Below are 20,396 nucleotides of genomic sequence, written 5' to 3'. Positions count from 1 at the left end.
GGGGCAAACTGCATGGCTCAGTGAATTGAGAGTCAGGCCCAGAGACAGGAGGTCCTGGGTTTAAATCTGGGCTCTGACACTTCCTAGCTGTGTGATCCTAGGCAAGTCACTTAACCCCCATTACCTAGCCCTGACCCCTCTTCTGCCTTGGAACCAATATTGATTCTAAGATGAAATGTAAAGTTAAATAAAGACCAAAAAAAAGCCTAACATAATTCAGAGAAGGGTACCATAGACTTCACTGGACCATTACAAAAAAAAAAAAAAGAAAGAAAAGAAAGAAAAAAGCTCCAAACTCCCAGTTTAGACAATAAGCACTCTTTGGTCCCTCAGTTCCAGGGATGCTAGGCAGGCCATGCTCTTTGAGTGATTCTGGATCTCAGGGCACCCTCTGAGGGGCCCAAGTTCCTCCCAGGACAGGAGTCTTGGAGGCACCTCAGAAGCTAGAGGGACATAATGCTGTATCTCTGATACCTGCAAAACTCCCCTCTGGCAAGTTTGTATCTCCCTGTTTCTTGAAGCCTCTCTTGGTATTAAGGAGAAGAAAGCTGGGAAACAAAGTTATCTCTGGTTAGAGCTTTCAAAGACAACTGCTGACCTATGCATGGGAGGAACCTTGTTGGAGGGCAGCCCTGAAGGTGGTGCTTTGCTCCAAACAAATCAAAATGTTTTTAATCATCAGCAAACCACAAACCCAGTAGGATTTCCTATTTGCTACATTCTCCAGTCAAATGTATGATGGGAAAAAAGTGTTTAACTGCAGTCCCTGGCTTGTGAAAGACTGGCTGTTCTAAAGCCTTCATTACGGATACCCTCAACATTTGTGCAGTTTATTCTTAGGAAAACTGTATAGCAGGTGCATGTGTGTGTGTGTATGCCATTCTCCAAAAAGAGTAGAAATAGATGGGGAAAAAAAATCAAACCAAACTTACCCTCCAATACTGTGTATTGGTTCCTAGGCAGAAGAGTGGTGAGGGCTAGGCAATGGGGGTTAAGAGACTTGTCCAGAGTCACACAGCTAGGAAGTGTCTGAGGCCAGATTGGAACCCAGGACCTCCCCATCTCTAGGTCTGGCTCTCAACCCACCAAACTGCTCTTTGGAAAAAGATTCTTAAAAACGAAGTGGTATCCTCAAAAAGCAAAAATCAGCCATGGAAGAGAAGGGGGGTGGGGGGGATCAGCCTTTAACCAATTCAAGAAGACAGAATGGAGAAAGATTTGACAACCAAGGTGTGGGAGTCTATGTTTTCACACAAAATTAGATATATGTCTAATAAAGAAAAACAAAAAAGGCATTAAATTATCCTGGGCAATCTAGTCCCAGGAGAATGCTAGGTCTGGACTCACAGACAGGTTCAAATTCTGCTCTGCTATTCTTATTACTTGTGTGACCTTGGACAAGTCACTTCGCTGGGATTCATTTTCCTCCTCTGGAAAATGACTACATGATCTTTAGGATCCCTCCCAATTCTAAATCTGGGTTCTAGTCTGTGCTTTGACATCTACTAGTCAAGCTTTCCTCAAGTTCTCTCATCTGACTGATCTTCAGATTGAATTTAAAGATAATTTTGTTTTTACTGATACCTGTCCCACCTAGAAGCTTCCTTGGGTTCTAGTGAGTCTCAAAGGAAAGATATACAGAGGAAAACCATAAAATTAAGATGTGACTATACTGGTGCATATATATATAATGCTCTTACTTTCTGGCCTAGAGTCAATACTGTGTATTGGCTCCAAGGCAGAAGAGTGGTAAGGCAATGGGGGTCAAGTGACTTGCCCAGGGTCACACAGCTGGGAAGTGTCTGAGGCCAGATTTGAACCTAGGACCTCCATCTCTAAGCCTGGCTCTCAATCCACTGAGCTACCCAGCTGCCCCCCCAATATAATTTAAGGGTGTCAAAGGTCCAATTTCGATTCTATTGAATATTTCCTTGGTTTCTACTATATAGGAGGCTCAGGGCAACAAGGCAGACCCTAGGGGCATAGAGATAAACAACATATAATCCTTGCTTTGAAGGAAAAAGTAAGAGGGGGAAATAGCAAAACTTCAGGAAGTTCAAGATGACAGGGCAATAAGAAAGCTTCAAACAAAATTGGGGGGGGGGTGTGGACTCCTGGAGGGAAGGAGGAGATTTTATCTGGGGAAAGGGTAAGGCAAAAGGAATGATTCCAAGAGGAGATCTAGGTCCTGAAGGGTAGTATTCTCACAGGTAAAGCTTCCAGGAAAAGGAAGAGGCCTTTGGGAGAGTACTGAAAAGCATCCCAGGAAAAAAGAAATAACCCAAATAGCCAGAAAATAGTAAAACCCTGGGGAGGTTTGGTGAAGGACCAGAAGGCCAGTTTGAATGATAGAGGGTACAATTAATGTCTTCCCGTCTCATCTTACTTGACTTATCTCTTGTATATACTTGGCTTTTTTCTTCCTCCTTGAAAGAATGATTTTTGCCTTTTTTGTAGGCCCAGCTCTTAGCACAGTGCCTGGTACATAGTGAATGCTTAATAAATGTTGACAACTGGCTGCCTGTCTATTACACAAGAGCCTGGAATTTGTTGCTAAGAGGACCGGAGTTCAAATCCCAGCTCTACTACTAACCATGTGTGGGATTCTGGATAACTCACTTAACCTTTCTAGGTCTTGGTTTGGCCATCTACAAAATAAGGTGTGGGGGTGAGTTTGGACAGATTAGGGTTCTTAACTTGTTGTCCAGAAATTAAAAAAATATTTTGATAATCATGTTGCAAGTTAATTATTTCCTTTGTGATTTTATGCCTTAAAACATGATTATAGGGAGGGTTTCATAGGCTTCCCTAGACTGACTGTCAAAGGAGTCCGGGACACCCCTGGACTATAAGGTATTTGGTCCTTATTTCCCATCCTAATAGAGCCTAGGGTCCTATCCTAGTGAAATTAGGTTTGAAGGATAGGTTAGGGTCACAGGAAGAAGTGTCAACACTGAATTTGCAGACACCCCAGCTTGGCTCGGTTATTCACTCTCTAAGTGACCTTGGGCAAGCCCCTACTCTCCTGGGCTCAGTTTCTTCATCTGTAAAATAGTGGAGGAGAGAAAGGGCTGAACCAGCTGATCCCAAAGGTTCTAAATCGCTCAGGTTCAATAAATGCTTGTTGATTGTATGATCCCACTCGGAGCCTGGAGTTTGGGCTCGATTTCAGGGAGCAGCAGGGAGCCGTTGAAGGTTTCTGAGTAAGGCAGCTGCTCCCTGAAGCTGTGATTGGGGAAGATTGATTTCAGCAGGAGAGAGTGTCCAGGGCAAGGAAAGGCTGGGGGAGTGGGGGAGCTGTGCCATCCTGGCTGAGAGAGGTGAAGACGGCCTGCACTAGGGTGGTGGCGGGGGAGGGGGGGAATGGATGGAGAGATGGAGGGATGGATGAAGGGAGGGAGGGGTGCAAAGGGCTGGGGCTTGCAACATCAATCAAGGAGAGAGAAGGAATGGGAGGGAAAGCCTTTATACCAAGCATGGGGGACAGCTGGGGGGACATGCACAGGAGAAGGCTGGAGGGCACAGAGGTGGGTCTGGAGGGGGGAGGCGGGGTCGCGTGCATGCCGAAGGAGGGTTCAATTGCACGGGTGGGTACACCTCGGCGTACCCCGGCATGCCGGCTCTAAGACCCCTCCACCTCGGAGCTAGGGGTAGAAGGGCCTGGGGAGGGGGCGCTGCGCCACGGCCCAGTCCTTTCGGGGAGGGGGGGCCCGCGAGGGCTTTACCTCTTCGCTGTACTCCCGCAGGACCCTCTCGATGGCTCCCGCGTCGCCCCCCCGCAGGGTGTTCAGCGCCCCCTCTGCATCCATCGCCGCAGGTGTGGGGCGGCCGCGTGCTGCTCTGGGCTCTGGGTCAACGCCTCGCGCCCCCTCCCTCTCGGGCCGCTAGCTAGCCCGCTCTCTCCCCCTCCCTCCCACCAGCCAGCCTCCGCCTGGCTCAGCCTGACGTCACCGCCCCTCACCTTTCACCCCGTGACGTCAACGTCCCCATGGCAACCGCCGCGCCGCGCTGTGCCCGCCCACCGAGGGAAGGAGAGCGGTTTTTGTCGCGTGGATTGGCTGCGCTCCGGGGGTGGAGCCCTGGGTGAGGCATATCCCTTGGCGGGGTGGATGGAAAGAGGTACCGCAGACACGAACGCAGAAAGTGGAGTCCACGATTCGGCGCGTCTCCTCCGAGGCTACGTTCTTTCTCAGCGGGTCTGCGTACCCCAATACATATCTTCCGTGGCCGCGGCTACGCTGGACTACATCTCCCAGCATGCAGCGGGGCAGGTCTGAAGCTCCCTGTCGCCCCGCCCACTCATCAGCTGATAGATGTGGAACTGCATGCTGGGAGTAGTAGTCTTGTTCCTGGGAGAAGCTTTGCCGTCTTGCTACAGGGCATGAAGGGAGTTGTAGTCTTGTTGGGGGCCTGGGGACCAACCGGGCAGAGGGAACTCGGGACACTTCGGGTTCGGAAGAGGCTGGGAATAGTGCCTCAGGAAGGGACCTCTACCCTTCACAACTTTAATCCTTACCGGGAAGCTGCTGCCCAGGAACAGCCCTGGGCTGTGCTTCTTAGGCCCAGGGTGGACGATAACAGGGAACTGTGAGAGCTGGGCACTTGGGACTGGTCCGAACTGGTTTCTCCCTCCCATCCCCTCCCTTTTTAAATCGCCTTTCCCTCCATTTTATTGCCTTATCCAGAGTTTTGAATTTGGGGTCCGTAGCCAACTGGGCTGGAAGCCCAGCTTAAATACTGTGTGACCTCGGAGGAGTTGGCTAACCCCATCTGGGTATCCCAAGGCCTTGGGGCTCTCAAGTCTCTCTGGGTCTCACTTTCTTCCTATATAAAATGAGCGAGATCAGAATAGGTGATCTACCCAGTCACTTTCAAATCCAGTCATTTCCCTATTCCAGAAGCTTCCTTTTCTTCTAGAATAAAATGCAAACAACCTATATTTCCAGGCGATTTTCTAATGACCCCCTTTCCCCCTCCTCCCCATTTCAGCTGTTGACTTTGAAAAAACACAGAACTATTATAGTCAGAAAATCACTCTTTAATCCAGGAAAAGAGGTTCAGTGTGATAGCAGGCCTCCACGGAGAGTTGAGGATTGAACTCTGGATGCTCTGGCCACTGAAGGAAGTGTTCAAACTATACTGACAGAATACAATCAATTTTGGGAAAAGAATCATAGCTAGAGGCTAGAGTCTAAGGGAAGGGGCAGCTTACAATGGATACTAAAGGATGGTCTCTGCCCCGAGGGGATATCCTGGGGAAAGGGTCTCTGATAGAATTGGGGAGACAATCTAAGACAAAGAGGGTACCTAGCATATGTTTAGTCCCAGCAAACTAGGATTGTCATTCACTTTAGGGTCCATTATTCAGTCTGAAACTGCTAGCCTGAGATTCCTTTCAGGGTGGATTCTCACAGGAATGGGGAACCAGTACAAGCTTTGGGGTCTCCAACTTACAAGGTAGTCCTAAAACTTGGGGTTCATCAGATCTTACTAGGCTACAAGTTTGGGGTTTCTAAATTCCATGTTGACACAGCCTGCTGCTGCTGCCCCATTCAGATAATCCCACCTCCCCTCTCTGTGCCCTGAATGTTGTCTCTCTTCACTCTCCACCCTCTCCTGGAATCCCCAGCTATCTTAAAGGCTCAGCACCTACATCCTAACCTTCAAAAATCTTTCCTACCATCCCTATAGTTATGGGTATGCTTGCCTTCCCTGGATGTAACTTTGTATCTATCTGTATCCATGTATCTCTGTGTTTCCCTTCTCCCTCCTAGTGTGGGAAAGATAACTAGGTCAGAGAACCTGGGCTTAAGCTTTTCCAGAGTTATTTCCCTACTCTGGCCCTCAGTTTCCTTATCTGTAAGATGAGGGAATTGACTAGGGTCCTTTCTAGCTGTGAACCCAGGATAACATGAAGCTCCTTAAAGGTGGAGGGTTTTGGATTTTTGTCTTTGTATTCCCAGAGCTTCCTATGCTATCTGGCACACAATAGGTGTTTAATGAAAATTCTCTTTGATTTGGATTGACTAGAACTGAATTTCTCTTCTAATAGTCCTTGATCCTATAGGTTGCCCCAAAAGATAGCAAGTTTCCATCACTGAAGGTGTTCAAATAGGGCCTTGATGGTAACTTGTTAGGGTGTTGGATTCATTCATCAGGAGTCCAAGGGGAAGGAGCAGAGAATGCTCCCCCAGGGCTCCTTACCAATTCTGAGATTCTAGGCCCTGCCCAAAAGTAGTCCTAGCCAGGGCCACCTTGCCCTTTGAGTCTCTGAGATGGGTCTTTCTACTACACACTGCAAATCCAACTCTGCTCACCACCTCACACTCCCTCCCGATTATCTGGTCATTAAGAGGGCAAAAAAAGAATGTTTTTTGACCCAGGGGTTTCACATGAGCATGCAGATTGGAGAGAGATTAAGTTTCTCTCCCCTGGCCATACTTCATTTAGGAGGAAGGTTAGAGTGAATTGCTTGTTAATCAATCTTTTCTAGTTTTCCAAAGATACATTTCATGCAGCAATGACTGTCCTTTCCCACCTGTGATGCTAATTTAATGTTGGGCTACACATGAGTAAGAGAGAACAAATTCCCTCTTTCTCCCTCTGTCCCTCTGTCCCTCTCCCCCTCCCTCTCTTTCTCCTCCAATTTCCCTCCTTGTCTCTCTTCTCTCTTTCTGTTCTTCTCCCTCTCCCTCTTCCTTTTCCTCTCCTTTCTCTTTTCCCTTCTGACATGGGCATTGTACCTCCAGAAACTTAGGCAAACTATTATCAGGGAAATTCCTTTGCTCCCTACATCCTTGGGACTCCTAACCCAAAACATCTGATAACTCCTATAAAACCCTGAGAGGATAATCCTCCTTTGATTTAAGATAGACAGAGAGATGCACCTCCAGGCTACATAGATACTATCTGGTGGTATCTTAGACATCTGTCTGTTCCCTAAAACTAAGGAATCTTTTATGAGGGTCATTCCCTATGTCTCCAGGCAGACCCCAGTCAGATGATCAACCACCCCCCACCGAATGCCTCAGTGGCTACCACTCTAGAGTCACATCCACACAATGACACAGCATCTGTGGCAAAGAGTATAAAATCCTCAGAATTGATGTCGTCTGGGGGACAGCTTTTCCATCCACGCTGTCCTCCCAAGGAGCAACCTTCCCTCTTGCTGTTCCACCTGTATTATCCTCCTGGCCATTCTCAACATTATCTTCTAAATTAATAAATTTCTCTTTATGTTTTTAAGCTAAGTTTTGGAGTCTTGCATTCTTACAAAAGGTATCCTTCCCAAACCCCTGGGGTTCACCTCTTCACCCCCATAACATTTCCACTTCTCTCATTATCTCCTCTTCTCTTCTTTTTGATTCAGTATTATTTAGAGTTGTAATTCCTTCCCTTTCCACACACACTTTTTAGAAGAGGAAACTGAAGCCATGAGATGAACTTGCCCAAAGACATATATGAAATAATCAACAAAATTGGAATAAAGACTCAGCTCTTATGACTAGTAATTGGTTTCTGGAGTGAAAAAGATGGGAACTTTGGGTGGAGACAACTCCCTTCTCCCCAGAGTATGTGGCTGAGGAGAGGAAGGCTGGGGATTCCTGTTGGACTCTTCCTGGGTCACAACACACCTAAAGTGTGAGATTTCACTCCAGTTGCCTAACATAAAAAAGACAAATATGCTGGGCATTACTAGAAAAGGACAACCCAATGGTGAAAGGCCTTGAGTCCTGGACCTCTAATGTTCTGTTCAGAACTTCAATATTTAGCCAGGGGAAGGGAAGAAGCATTGGAGGAGATCAGTGCCCCCAGAGTCTACCTGTAGGGTGAGTTAGAGTCCTTAAGAGAAGGAGAAGTCTCTTTAGTCTTTTTGAGTTTTTTCTGGCTTCCAGCTTTGGTAGAGAAGATAAAGGGTACTAATGTCCAGTTTATTTTATAGATGAGGAAACTGAGGCAATCAGGGTTAAATTACTTGTTCAGAAGTCACACAGGTAGTAAGTGTCTGAGGCTACGATTTGAACTTGGGAACATAAATCTTCCTAATCCCTGGCCCAGTGTTGCCCCTAGAAGTAGACTGACTGTAATTCTTGGGGTCCAGTAATTATATTTTTAAAAGAGCTTTTAAAATGCAAAAGTATTATAAATTGTTACTGCATAAAGTGACTACTTTTTAAAAAATGATTTATAGGATCATAGTCTAGAACTGGAAAAGATCTAAGAGGTCAACATCCTCATTTTAGAGATGAGGAAACCAAGACCCAGAAAGATTAAGCAAATATCTTTACAAAGTCTCTCATATACTTCCTTCTTTTTTTTCCTGAATCCCATATCTATTAAGTTGAGTCATCACCCTCACCACCTCTCATCTGAACTGTTGCAATAACCAACCATCTGGTGACCCTACCTCTAACCCGACCCACTCCATTCCATCCTCCAGAAAGCTAACAGTGATTTTCCCAAGTGAAGGTCTGACCATGTCACTACCTTCAGGTTCCCTTCCCCAATAAATGTCAATGGCTCCTTAATGCTTCCGGGATCAAATACAAACTCCTGTCAGCCATTTAAAGGCCTTCATGGCCTGAATCCAGCTGACCTTTCCAGGCTTATTGAACACTCTTACCTTTCAAGGATCTAGGCATATCCAAAATGGCCTTGCTATTCCTCCCACAAGGCAGTCCAACTCCACTTGTCCCTCATGCTGGAATACCTTCTGTCCTCACCTCTACTTCTTTGGGGTTTGTTTACGATTCAGTTCAAACATTATCTTCTCCCAACACCTCTCCCCTACCTTTCTCATGTCTGTTGTAGATGTGTCTTGTATTTGCCTCTTGGTGTGCGTATGTCTCTGCCCTGGAATGTAAGCTCCCTGACTCACTAGGATCTCTGTACAACCCCTTCCCCCATCTAACACAATGTCTGAATCATAGGAGGTGACCATGGGGTGACAGAGCCTGGACCCAAAGGGCATCTTGGATTCTCTGGCTAGTGATATTTACGTGCTGTCACATCATATCCTTCATACACATTTCAGTGACTGTTTTCTTGACTGTATTGGTTGTGTGTGTATGTGGCAGGGTGGGTCATACTCACTGGAGCACCCAGCAACAGGACCAATCGCACAATCTTCAGAAGGCACATACTGAAGATTTGCAATGATCTATAAGGGACTGAGGCAAAGACCTCATCTCTACCCTAGTTGTGGTTCTTTCTGCCTTATTATACCCCACACTAAGTCTTCCTTCCTACCTCTCCCCCTCTTGCTCCCCCCTCTCTCCCCCTTTCTTCCTCCCTATGTCTTTCTTTCTTTCCCTCTGTTGTTCTCCCTCCCTTTCTCTCCCATTCTCTCTCTCCATATATACACACACATATATTCATGATATATACATGTCTATGTGTAAAATACATATGTGTGGATATATATAAAATATCTGTTTAAATGCAATTCTTAGGTTCTAGAAAATATGAATGCATCTTTGTAAATTAAAATTTTTAAATAACATTAAACATGAATGGAAGCAACCAGATTTACTCAAGAACTATTCACATTTTAAATAATGAATTCTAATACAAAATAACAGGAATGAACTTTTTAAGAAAGCATTGTAGTAAGTGCTTCCTAACCGTTGGAGATGCAGCTAGAAAAGCCTCCAGGAGTTCACCTTCTTCTACCTGGGATACATAACACGACCAGGAGGGTTCAGCTGCTTGGCTGGGTGGGAAAACCTGGTGATCTTAGTGGCAAATAATGTGGTTTGACTGGAAGATAGCAAGGTATAATGCAAGTACAAGCCCAGGTCATTTGGTTTGACAGAACTATACCAAGGACTTTGGTGGTGACATGGCCCTTTCTTTTCCAGGTTTTCAGTAGCAGTGATTGCCAAGAGGCTTAGGGGCTGAATCACTGCCCCTAGGAGAGCAGCTCCCTAGTGTGGTGGTAACCAGACTGGCCATAGGACCAAGGGTCTGGAAGGGCATTAGTACCCTTGGCTTCAGGGTCCTGGCCCTCTCCCAGGATGGTGAAAGGGTTTAGGGGAAGTGATAGTCATGGTAGTATCTCCCCTTTGATCATGCCATCTCATTACTAGGACATCTTGAGGTTTCCTGCTGGTGGCAGGTAGTGTGGGCAGTGGCAGTGATGGTGGGGCCTCTTGTCTCCTGGAGTCACTCTCTCCAGTCCTTATAATATCTTCATAACTGCTCTGGGAGGAACACAAGGGCTTTTCCTGCCTCTACAAAGCTTCTTCCCCTTGAGGGGAAGAAAGAATTCTCAGAAGACAAGACTGTAAATCTAGAAGTAGCTGTAAGCTATTGATACCATTCTGTTCCCCTCTAGGCCCTTGACCTGTCTGGGCAAACCCTGCCTCCCAGGCCCAAAGGGTCCAGGACAGCTAGACATACCACAAGCCTCCCATACACAAGGACTAGGCATGGTGGAGGAGTCCTCTGGGGAGGATGGGAGTAGTAGGGTATGTGTGTGTATAGACAGGGCTTGGGAGCCCAGGAAGAGAAACCAATATGTGGGGCAGGGAGAGGAGGGGGGGGAGTCTTAAGCACATGCTAGAAGGGCCTCAATTTCTACCAATTGATCAGTCAGGGAAAGTGCCAGCCCTCACACCATTACATGTAATTGAAAGAACTAGGAAGCAACTTAAATTTCCAACAATAGGAAAAGGGTCAAATCAATTGTGGTATTGTCATGGAATGAATGAAATACTCTACAAAGATGGAGACCACAAAAATACTGTATGGGGAAAGACCAAAGACCTGAGAGAAGTCAAGGCAGGCAAAGCAGAAGCACCAGAGAGTGTATCCACACTCACCGTGGTCACATAAGGAACAGTGAGGAAAAGGACTGGGCAAAGCCTCCTTTTGGTGCTGGAGTGGGAGTGGGGGGGGACTGAATCTCCCTGCTGGCCTTCCTCTTTCCCAGAATGTATTGCTTCTCTGTAGGCTATGGAGCTACTGGGGCTCACTCATCACTGACTGCCTGCTGAAGCTGTGTTGTGGGCAGTGACGGGGGGACAGACAAGTCCTAAATGTATGGGAGTTCCCCACCTTCTAAATGAGGTTCACTAGGCTTCACACAAAAGAGAAAACAGCCATGCCCAGCCCACCTTTTTACCCTCCTGGCAGCTGAGTACTAATTTACTTACCACTATTTGATTAAAGTCCCAAGATTGCAGCCTAGATGGAAGTGGAGGTGACAAAAGATTATGGCCATTCATCACAGCCATGTGTTCATCTCCCTGTTGGGGAGCATATGAAGGATTGGAGTTGTGGCGAAAGGAGGAAGGAATAAATGGCAGCCGGGCGGCCGGGGAGCTTCTGGCATGTTAGTCAGCTGGAGCTCAACCTTCTGGCCAGGACCTGCATGGGAATTCCATGGGCGGCAGGGTCAGGCCCTGCTGACCTGGAAGGTTTGCTGGGGGTCAGAGGCCATAGCTGTCAAAGGGTAGTGACCCTCTCTGCAACAGGGAGTCTGTTAGAAAAGGGACTTCACTCCAGTGAAGGTGCTGACCACCGCGACCTCCTACTGGGTCTTTTTCTACCTGTTAATAGAGAAAATCTATGTCATATTCTATTGTATCTAATTATAGGTACACATATGCTATTACATTGTTATGCTATGTTAAACTATACTATGTTACATTAAGTTATAGTTATTCTTTTGCTCCTGTCTCTTGTTATAATGGTTAGATCTTGCTCTTTAAAAAGAACTTTGTAGCATTCTCTGGACAATGATAAATGAGCCCACAAAAGGGAACTCGTCAGGCAGCTGTTGCAGAATATTGTGGAATTCCAAATCAGGAGAAGGGAGGAGATCATGAAGTATTCAGCACAGTAATGGCCTCTTTCCAGTACACAGGACATTTCTCTGATTTCTGCAACTCTCCATGTCCCTATCTTGTCTCTGTCAAGGAGATTTGGAAGTAGAAAAATAATTTAGAAGGATGAAGGGTTGGATAGAGGGGAGAGGTGAAGAGAAAGAGACCGCATGGCATAGAGAAAAGAATGCTGGACTTGGAGTCAGGGAGATCTGTATTTGAATCTTGCCGCAGAAGCTGAGTGGGTTACTTAGCCTCTATGAGCCCCATCTGTAAAAATGAGGGTATTGGATTTGATGACCTCTGCAGTCTGTTTCTGCTCTAAATCTGTGACCCTAAGATTAGGGTGGGAGTAGCAAGAGATAATACGGAGGAGGCAGATCTTTCTCTCCAGAGAGTCTGGTCCCAGGCAGAGCCAGGGCCTTGGGGAAGGAGGTTTCTCAGTTCAAAGATTTTCCATTTGCCTTTAATACGTTTCAATTCCGTCAAAAAGAAATTTTGCATTCTGGCTTTTGCCCCTACAGAGGTTCACTATGTTCTAGTATTCCTTGGATTTCATCCTCATTCTCATAGGCACAGCTTGGCAGTTCCTTCAGAATGTGTCCTGCCAACCCCTCATAGGATGGCCTTTTTCTTTCATTAGAGGAATGTCCTCACAGCAAAGAATCACAGAAATCTAATCTAAGCCCCTTATTTTATAGTTGAGGAAACTAAGGCCCAGAGAAAAGATATAACCTGCCAGTCAGATGCGGCTTCAAGCTTCTGTACAGTCCATTATATTTTTTGTGGAGGTAGGGCTACAGTTGACATTGAAAGTTCATCTTCTACCTATATATTCAAGTCAAAACCTGTTCATTATTCATGTGACCCTTATGTCACCAAATATATTTTGAGGGACTTTTACCAGGAATGTTGCCATTTGACACCAGCCAGTATATTGTCACCAAGTCCCTTTGCAAACATAAAGGTCACAAGGATCAGCAAATAAACAGATTTGCTTGTAGTTCAAATTAAGCAGACAAGGATCACAACATTGCTATTGGAAAATAACCATAATTCCCCAGGACTACTTTCCCTAGAGACTTGTATAGCCATGGTCAATCACAATCATAATTTTGGTAGGTTCTCATCAGATAACACCTGTAGTGTGACTTCTCAGTATATGTCTCTGACTGAGACTCTTAAGGTCTCTCCATGATAGTGTTCTCATACTCTATGTTTTTGCTTGATGTTGGTGCTATAGGTTGTTCTTTCTGGAACTCTCAGCTCTGAGTACATGGAAGTGTCATGGCTACCTGCCCTGTTCTGTTACAGTTACTCCCATTGTCTTGAGTGGCATTTGCTTGGTCCCTAATTCTCCAGTAGATGGCATTAGTCCTCTTTTACCCCTTATCCCAAATAGAGGTCAATAGTTTTGTTTTGTTTTTTGCTATTTCAAAATTCCCTTCTGATGGAGATATGTGGCTTCCCTGCAACTAATTTTGAATGTGGGGCCCTAAGGAACCTTGCTCCTGAATTCCATCTTCTATTTTAGTTCTTCTGATCTGACTCCAAAGGAGTATGCCCAGAATTATGAGGAACATAGTACCCTTCAGACCTTCCAAGTAGTTTTCTATCTCTGGTATCAGGTTGGGCTATGGTTCTTTTTTAAATCCTTACCTTCTGTCATAGAATCAATACTAAGTATCTGTTCCAAGGAAGAAGAGCAATAAGGGCTAGGCAATTGGGATTGAGTGATTTGTCCAGGATTCACAGCTAGGAAGTGTGTGAGGTTAAATTCGAACCCAGGACTTGACTTTCTAACCATTGAGAAAAGTAGCTTCACCCAGGTTGGGTTATATTGATGATACAGTCTGATATCCTTTCTCCCTATTAGAATAGTCAACCTCCTGCCCACTTCACCACCTTCTCCAGATCAAGAGATTTAGCAAAGCTTCTAATTCAACATGTCCTTAAGTTTCCTCTCTTGAGCTTCAAAAGGAACCAACTGAACAATTTATTCACAATGCTCTAGGGTTGCTCACTCGCCAGTCAGGGAAAAGAGATGGGCTCTGAGAAGCTAGGAACTGCCTTGATCTTGTCACATATACCAGGTAAAGTAAAATTATATTGCCCTGCTATGTAACATCTATTAAGCAACCATAGTTTTATTAGCACTTTAAGAATTTAAAATAATGAAAGGAGGAAAAGACTGGAGTCTTAATTCTTTTAATCATTCCTTCTCCAGAATCTCATGCTCTTTCCCTAACAGCTACCAATCTATCTAATCCCCTCTTTTCCACCTACATCACCAGCAACAAAAACTGGCAAGTGTTTGGGAGTAATAAAATTGGAGAGGGGCTGTAGGAGAAGAGATGCTCAGTGAGCAGACAAAGCACAAAAGGTGGTGACCTTGGAAGGGGAACAAGCTCTAGGGAGCTTGGCCAAGCTGCTTATTCTAAAGATACAATATAGCCAAGGAACTAGAGCAGAGAAGAGACAGGCCAGATAAAGAGCATGAGGGATGGAGGAAGAGTAGATTACAATGCAAACATAACCAGGAGATGAAGGATAGGGAGGGTTGAAGGAGCTGAAAAGCAAATGAAATAATGTTTTACTAGTCCTAGAAAGGGAGTAAGAACCCTCAGAGAGGATCCCTCTAAAAAAGGGGGGATCCCTCTTAAAATTATATATATTACATTATATATACACAAATGTATACATTACATATATGTACATACATACCTGTGCAAATATACCTATTTACAGGTACCTCTATACAGATACACACATAACATACACATTTATAACACACACAATATACCTATGTATCAATATGTATATGTATTTATGTATATATACACATATATGTAGCCAGATAGACAGACAGACAGACAGACAGATAGATAGATAGATAGATAGATAGATAGATAGATAGATAGATAGATAGATAGATAGAAGGATAGATGAAGAGTTGGATAGATGGACAGATGGATGGATGGATGGATGGATACATACATACATACATACATACATAGATGGATGGATAGATTAATAGATATATACACGTTTCAAGGAAGCCAAACAAATCACTGAATCATGAGGATTTCTTTGTGGAACCAGAGGTATTTTATGGTGGCAATTCAGGATCAAGTATGGCCACAAAAAATAACTGAAGAGTTATCTTTAAGGAGTTTGGACTTTTAGATTGATGTTGATTATTGAAGAAAATGGTAGAAACTATGCTACACATATCATTAAAAGCTGTAAAAATTTATTCTTTAACATGGAAATGGGTTTTGAGTGGTAATATATGTATAACCCAGTGGAACCGCTTGCCAAATCTGGAAGGGGGAAAGGAAGAGGGAGGGAGACAAGAAGAATCATGTAACCATGGAAAAAAATTTTTAATAAAAAAATAAATTTATTTGTATTGAATACCTAGACAAGAATAATCTGGTAGTTAGAATTGTGTATTAAAAGCTACAATTTAAACTTTATCATTTACTTACTTTAAATATAATCCTCAAAATATCCTAGAGAACTCAGCCAATAAACTATTGAACTGAAGAATTATCACAGAACAAATGATTGCACCTGATCTTTAAATTAATTTAGACCTTATTGTCATTTTTATTATTTTAGGACAGCCCAACCATGGGTACTGAATTCCCTTCCAATTATCTATCTTCTTTTGTTTCTGTAAAGAACGATTTGTAGTCATATTCATTTAATTTCTATGTGCATTTTTCTTGGTAAATGAATTTCTAGGTATTTATACATTCTGTAGAAATTGTGAGTGGAATTTCTTTGTATTTGTTGAGTTTTATTGGCAATGAGCAGAAAGCTTGATGACTATGTGAGTTTGTTTAATATCCTCTTACTTTCCCAAAGTTATTAATTATTTTATGAATGTTTAGTTCAATCTCTAGGATTCTCTAAGTGAACCATTAATCATCTGCAAAAATGAAAACTTTCTTTCTTTCTTTCTTTGAAATAGCAACCTACAGACTATAGGGGCCTTTCCATCTGACTTGCAGCTAAAACCTTTAAGTCTCATCTCCTCCTGTTGGAATATAATCTTAAGAGCAGGGATTGTCTCGTTTTTCTGTTCTGTACATGATGTTTTATATGTAGTAAGTAAATCAGGTAGTCAAAACAAGCATTTATTTTGCACTTATGTGTTAGTCCCTATGCTAAGTACTAGAGTACAAAGAAAGGTAAAAACACAGTTCCTGCTTTCAAGGAGCTCATATTGTCATATCACAGACAACATTCTATTCAGAGTGGATGAAAATCAATATCATAGGGAAGATATTGGGAGTCAAGATTGGAGGTGAAGGGAAACTTTCTAGTTTCTAGTAGAAATTGAGATTTTAAATAAATCTTGAAAGACTCAAGATAACTAAGAGAGAGAGCAGAGAAGGGAGAACATTCCAGGTATGGGGAATGCTGTAGGCAATGACAGAGTTGGGAGATGGTTGAATCACTGAGATTGTTAAGGGAGTAAGGGGCCAGGCATTTGATCCTGTTGGTTATAGGGAGCCACCACTTTAGCAAACAAGTCAAGTCTGACTTAGAATGGAGAAGGATTTGGAACAGGAATGCCAATGAAAGAAAGGGTTATTGCAATAAGCCAGCCAAGAGGTGAGGAGGATTTGAATTAGGGTAGTGGTTGTGTAAGTAGGGAGAAAGGGACAAAGGACATGACAACAGATTGGATACATGAAGTGAGTGCAAGTAAGGAATAGAAAATGATACCAAATTGCAAGCCTGGGTGAGCCTGGGAGAATGATGATGCCTTAGAAAATATTAGGAAGGCTGTAAAGAAGGAAGAGTTGGGGGAAAGGTAGTGAGTTATGTTTTGGACATAATGTGTTTGGGGTGCCTAAGGGACATTCAATTCAAGATGTCCAAAAGGCAATTGATGATGCAGGTCAGTAGCTCAGGAGGGATCTTGAGGTTGTATATATCAACTTATAAATCAAACGCATAAGAATGATCATTAAGCCCACAGGAGGTGAGGAGATGATGGTGCAAGATAGTATAGAGGAAGAAGAGAAAAGGATCTGGGTCAGAGCTCAGAGCTGTAGGCAAATTTGAGTGGGAAGAAAAGAGAACAACCCATGCATAGTGGGTACGTTATGGAAGAATATCCAGGAGAAAAATGTTGAGGGATGATCAAAGAAGCAGGAGAACCAGGAGAGAACACTGTCACAAAAACTTAGAGATAGTTTCCAGAAAGAGATGGGAGTTAACTATATCAAAGGTTTCAGAGAGGTCAAGAAGAATGAAGACTGACAAAAATCACTAAACTTGGCATTTAAGAGATCACAGGACAAGAAAGTTCTAAATTTATACACATACGTATTCATAAATATATATACATGTGCATATTATGTATATTTTTTTCAGGGCAATTAGTTAGATCAGTGACTAGAGAATCAGGTCTAGAGATAGGAGATCCTGGGTTCAAATTTGACCACAGATACTTCCTAGCTATATGACCCTGGGCAAGTCATTTACCCCAACTGCCTACCCCTAACTTAGTATCTTGATACTATGATACTTAGTATCACTTCTAAGACAGAAGTATCTATACATTTTTTTAATTCCTTCATTTCCTATCGGGGTGTATGGGGTGTTCAGGGAGGGGTAGTATCTCTGGTATGGAGGGCTTGTCGTGCCCTCCTAGGGCAGCTCTCCAGCCTCTGACCCCCACCTGACACCCAGCTCTCACTTGTGGCTCCCAGTAGCTGCTAGCATGCGGCAGCAGCCACACCCTGGGCAACCGCTTCGACAGGCCGGCTAAACCTTATGAGGGTAGCCATCAGGTCGACGTCGACCCCTGGTGAACCAGGGCTTTGCTCACCCAGCATGTGAAAACTGCTTCAGCGGAACAGGCGTAAGAAACCAACAAGAAGGTTCAATGGCTGAGAGGGCGACGCAGCAAAGCACTGTGGAGTGCTTAGGGCGTGTTGGAGCACAAAAGACAACACGGCCATCCAATGCAGCTGAGGAAGTCTCCAGGTGTAACGACTTTTCATGCCACTGGACCCAGGCTTCCAATGCCGAGAGAGTGGGACTGTCTCTGTGCAAGGACTTTTCCACTTAAATCTCCTTCATGCACAAGTGTTTTTGTGCACACTCATCTATCATAGATGAAAACGCACAAAGACAATCGTCATCCTCGGTTACCTAGAGACTACTACTACATTCCCCATCTATATTTAATATTTTAATTTCTTTTCCTTTTTGCTCTAGCTAGCATTTTTTAGAATTATGTCAGATAACTGTGATGACACTGGACATCCTTACTTTGCCACTGATTTTACTGGAAAGAACTCTAATATAAAAATTAAATCTAATAGAGAGAGCAGAAACCAAATTGTGGGGAGAGAAGAGAAAGACCTGTAGTGTTTCTTGATTATACACCATGCCAGCTCTTGGTTTTACATGGATGCTAATTACCATATTAATGAAAGATCCACTTATTCCTACACTTTCTGGTGTTTTAAATTTCAGAGGGTATTGTATTTTGTCAGAAGTCTTTTCTGCATCTTATTTATAGGCTCATAATATTTAATATTTTTATTAATATGTTCTGTTAAGTTTTTAGCTTTCCTATTAATGAGCCAACCCCATACCTGATATAAAACCAATCTGGACATTGTGCATGTTCTTTAATATGTTGCTGTATCTTTGCTAACATTTTATTCAATATAGTTGTATAGACAAATATTCAAGATTTTTATCTATAGTTTTCTTTCTCTGACTTCTCTTTCTGTTTTAGGTGGCAGGACCATATTTGTTACATAGAAAGAGTTTGCTGGATAGCATCTTTCTCTTTTAAAAAACAAACTAATATAAAATTAAAGTGAATTGTTCTTTGTATGCTTGCTGGAATTCACTTGTAAATCTGTTTCTGGTGTCTTTTTCTTTGAGAGTTCATTTATGGCTTATTCAATTTCCTTTTTCTGAAATTATATTACTTCAGTTCTCTATTAATTAGCCTTGTAGTCCAAGTGCATTATTTTTTGTAAATATTAATCCATTTAAGAGAATATTTTTTCCAGAATATAATTAGGCATCATTTCTGTCAACTTCCTAAATTTCATCTTCATTTGTTGTTTTTGTTGTTCAGTCATTTTCCAAGTCATGTTGGATTCTTTGTGATCTCATTTACGGTTTTCTTGGCAAAGAAATAAAGTAGCTTGCCATTTCCTTCTCCAGCTCATTTTACAGATGAAGAAATTGAGGCAAATAGGGATAAGTGACTTGCCCAGAGTCACATAGCTACCAAGTATCCAAGGTTGGATTTGAACTCAGATCTTCCTTACATCAATTCCAGCACTCCACCTGGCCACCTTGCTGCCCAGTCATTTATTTTTAGTTCTTTTTTATTTTTGACATTGGCAACTTGGATTCAATCTCTCTCTCTCCAGATTATCTAAGCTTGTCCCTTTTCTTTCTTTTTTTTCCCAGAAGATTAGTTCCAAGATTTATTAATCAGTTCAAAATGTTTTTTTCTTCGATTTGGTTTGTCTTGTCTGATTTTCAAAATTTCTATTTTGTGTTTAGTTTTTTAAAAATTTGTTCCTTTTCCACTTTTTTCTTTTTTAGTATTTATTTGTGTGTGTGTGTATGTTTGATTCTATTGATATAATGTCAACTCCTTGAAGTCAAGAACTTCCTGTCTTTGTATCCCTGGTGTTGGCCATAGTTCCTAATGCATAGTAGCTCTTAATGCAAGATTGTCAGTTGATTGGTTTATTGATATGCCTGGAGAAAGTCATTCTAAACCAGAGGTTTCTACATTTGGTAAAGGTCACTGCATGATCCCAGCATTTAGATCTGGGGAAGCCCTTTGAAAGGATCTAGTCCAAACCCCTCATTTTGCAGAGAAGGAAACCAAGGCTCAGGGAAGTTGTTACTTTTTAGGATTATTCAGAGGCAAGATTCTAACTCAGGTTCCCAGACTCTATCTAGGCCTTGTTCCCATAGATATGCCATGTGGGTGAATCACCCCAGCTAGAATTCCTCATGCTTCCATGAGGTGGTGTGCTCTTCAAGGGTAGGGACTGTCTTTGGACTTTCTTTGTACCTCTGCCTGGGAGAGTGTAGCACATAGCACAATGCTCATTCATTGGCTGCCTGGTAGGGGTCCCTACCTTTTCAGGAACAGCTCCTGACTTGCCTGTAGCCCAGGGCTTACCTCTACTGCCAGAACTCAACAGCTCTTCTTTTAATGAGTGGTTAGCCTTAAACCTAAAGTTTGCCATTCCTATTGATTCTAAGTGATGAGAAGGAGAGAGAGAAGGGTAGCTAGCTGCGGGGGATTTCTCTGCTACCAGTGACCAACTCTCCTTACGTAGACGCCATCCTTTTCCCAAAGTCAAAAGCTTTTCATTATTGGTGGTGATTAACTCTGGCTGCTTCCTCAGGCTCTGATGGCCACTGACGTCTTCCACTGAGCTGAGGTTGGATTTTCCACCTTTGGGGAAAGTGATTGACTTAGAGATATTTCTTTTTAAACATATTACAAAAAATTGATTATAGGACGAGTGATAGCTAACTAAAATACTCTCA

At 43.2% G+C, this 20,396-nt stretch overlaps 1 protein-coding gene across 3 annotated transcripts in view; it reads right to left on the bottom strand.

Annotated features, from left to right (window-relative positions):
- Positions 1-4,075, bottom strand: part of RIC8B (RIC8 guanine nucleotide exchange factor B) — a 91,959-nt gene extending 87,884 nt beyond the window's left edge. For 2 of the 3 annotated variants that reach the window (XM_007503364.3, XM_007503365.3), the window contains exon 1: positions 3,726-3,995. In XM_007503364.3, coding sequence (XP_007503426.1) covers positions 3,726-3,809 — 84 coding nt within the window. In that variant the 5' untranslated portion in view covers positions 3,810-3,995. Of the gene's footprint in view, positions 1-3,725 lie in introns of all 3 variants that reach the window. The other variant, XM_007503366.3, reaches the window with a different exon arrangement.
- Between the last annotated feature and the right edge of the window lie 16,321 nt (positions 4,076-20,396).

The sequence above is a fragment of the Monodelphis domestica genome, chromosome 5, assembly GCF_027887165.1.
Source record: "Monodelphis domestica isolate mMonDom1 chromosome 5, mMonDom1.pri, whole genome shotgun sequence".
Taxonomy (NCBI): domain Eukaryota; kingdom Metazoa; phylum Chordata; class Mammalia; order Didelphimorphia; family Didelphidae; genus Monodelphis; species Monodelphis domestica.
Note: the sequence above shows the minus strand (reverse complement) of the source record. Positions and strands in the feature narration are given on the sequence as shown.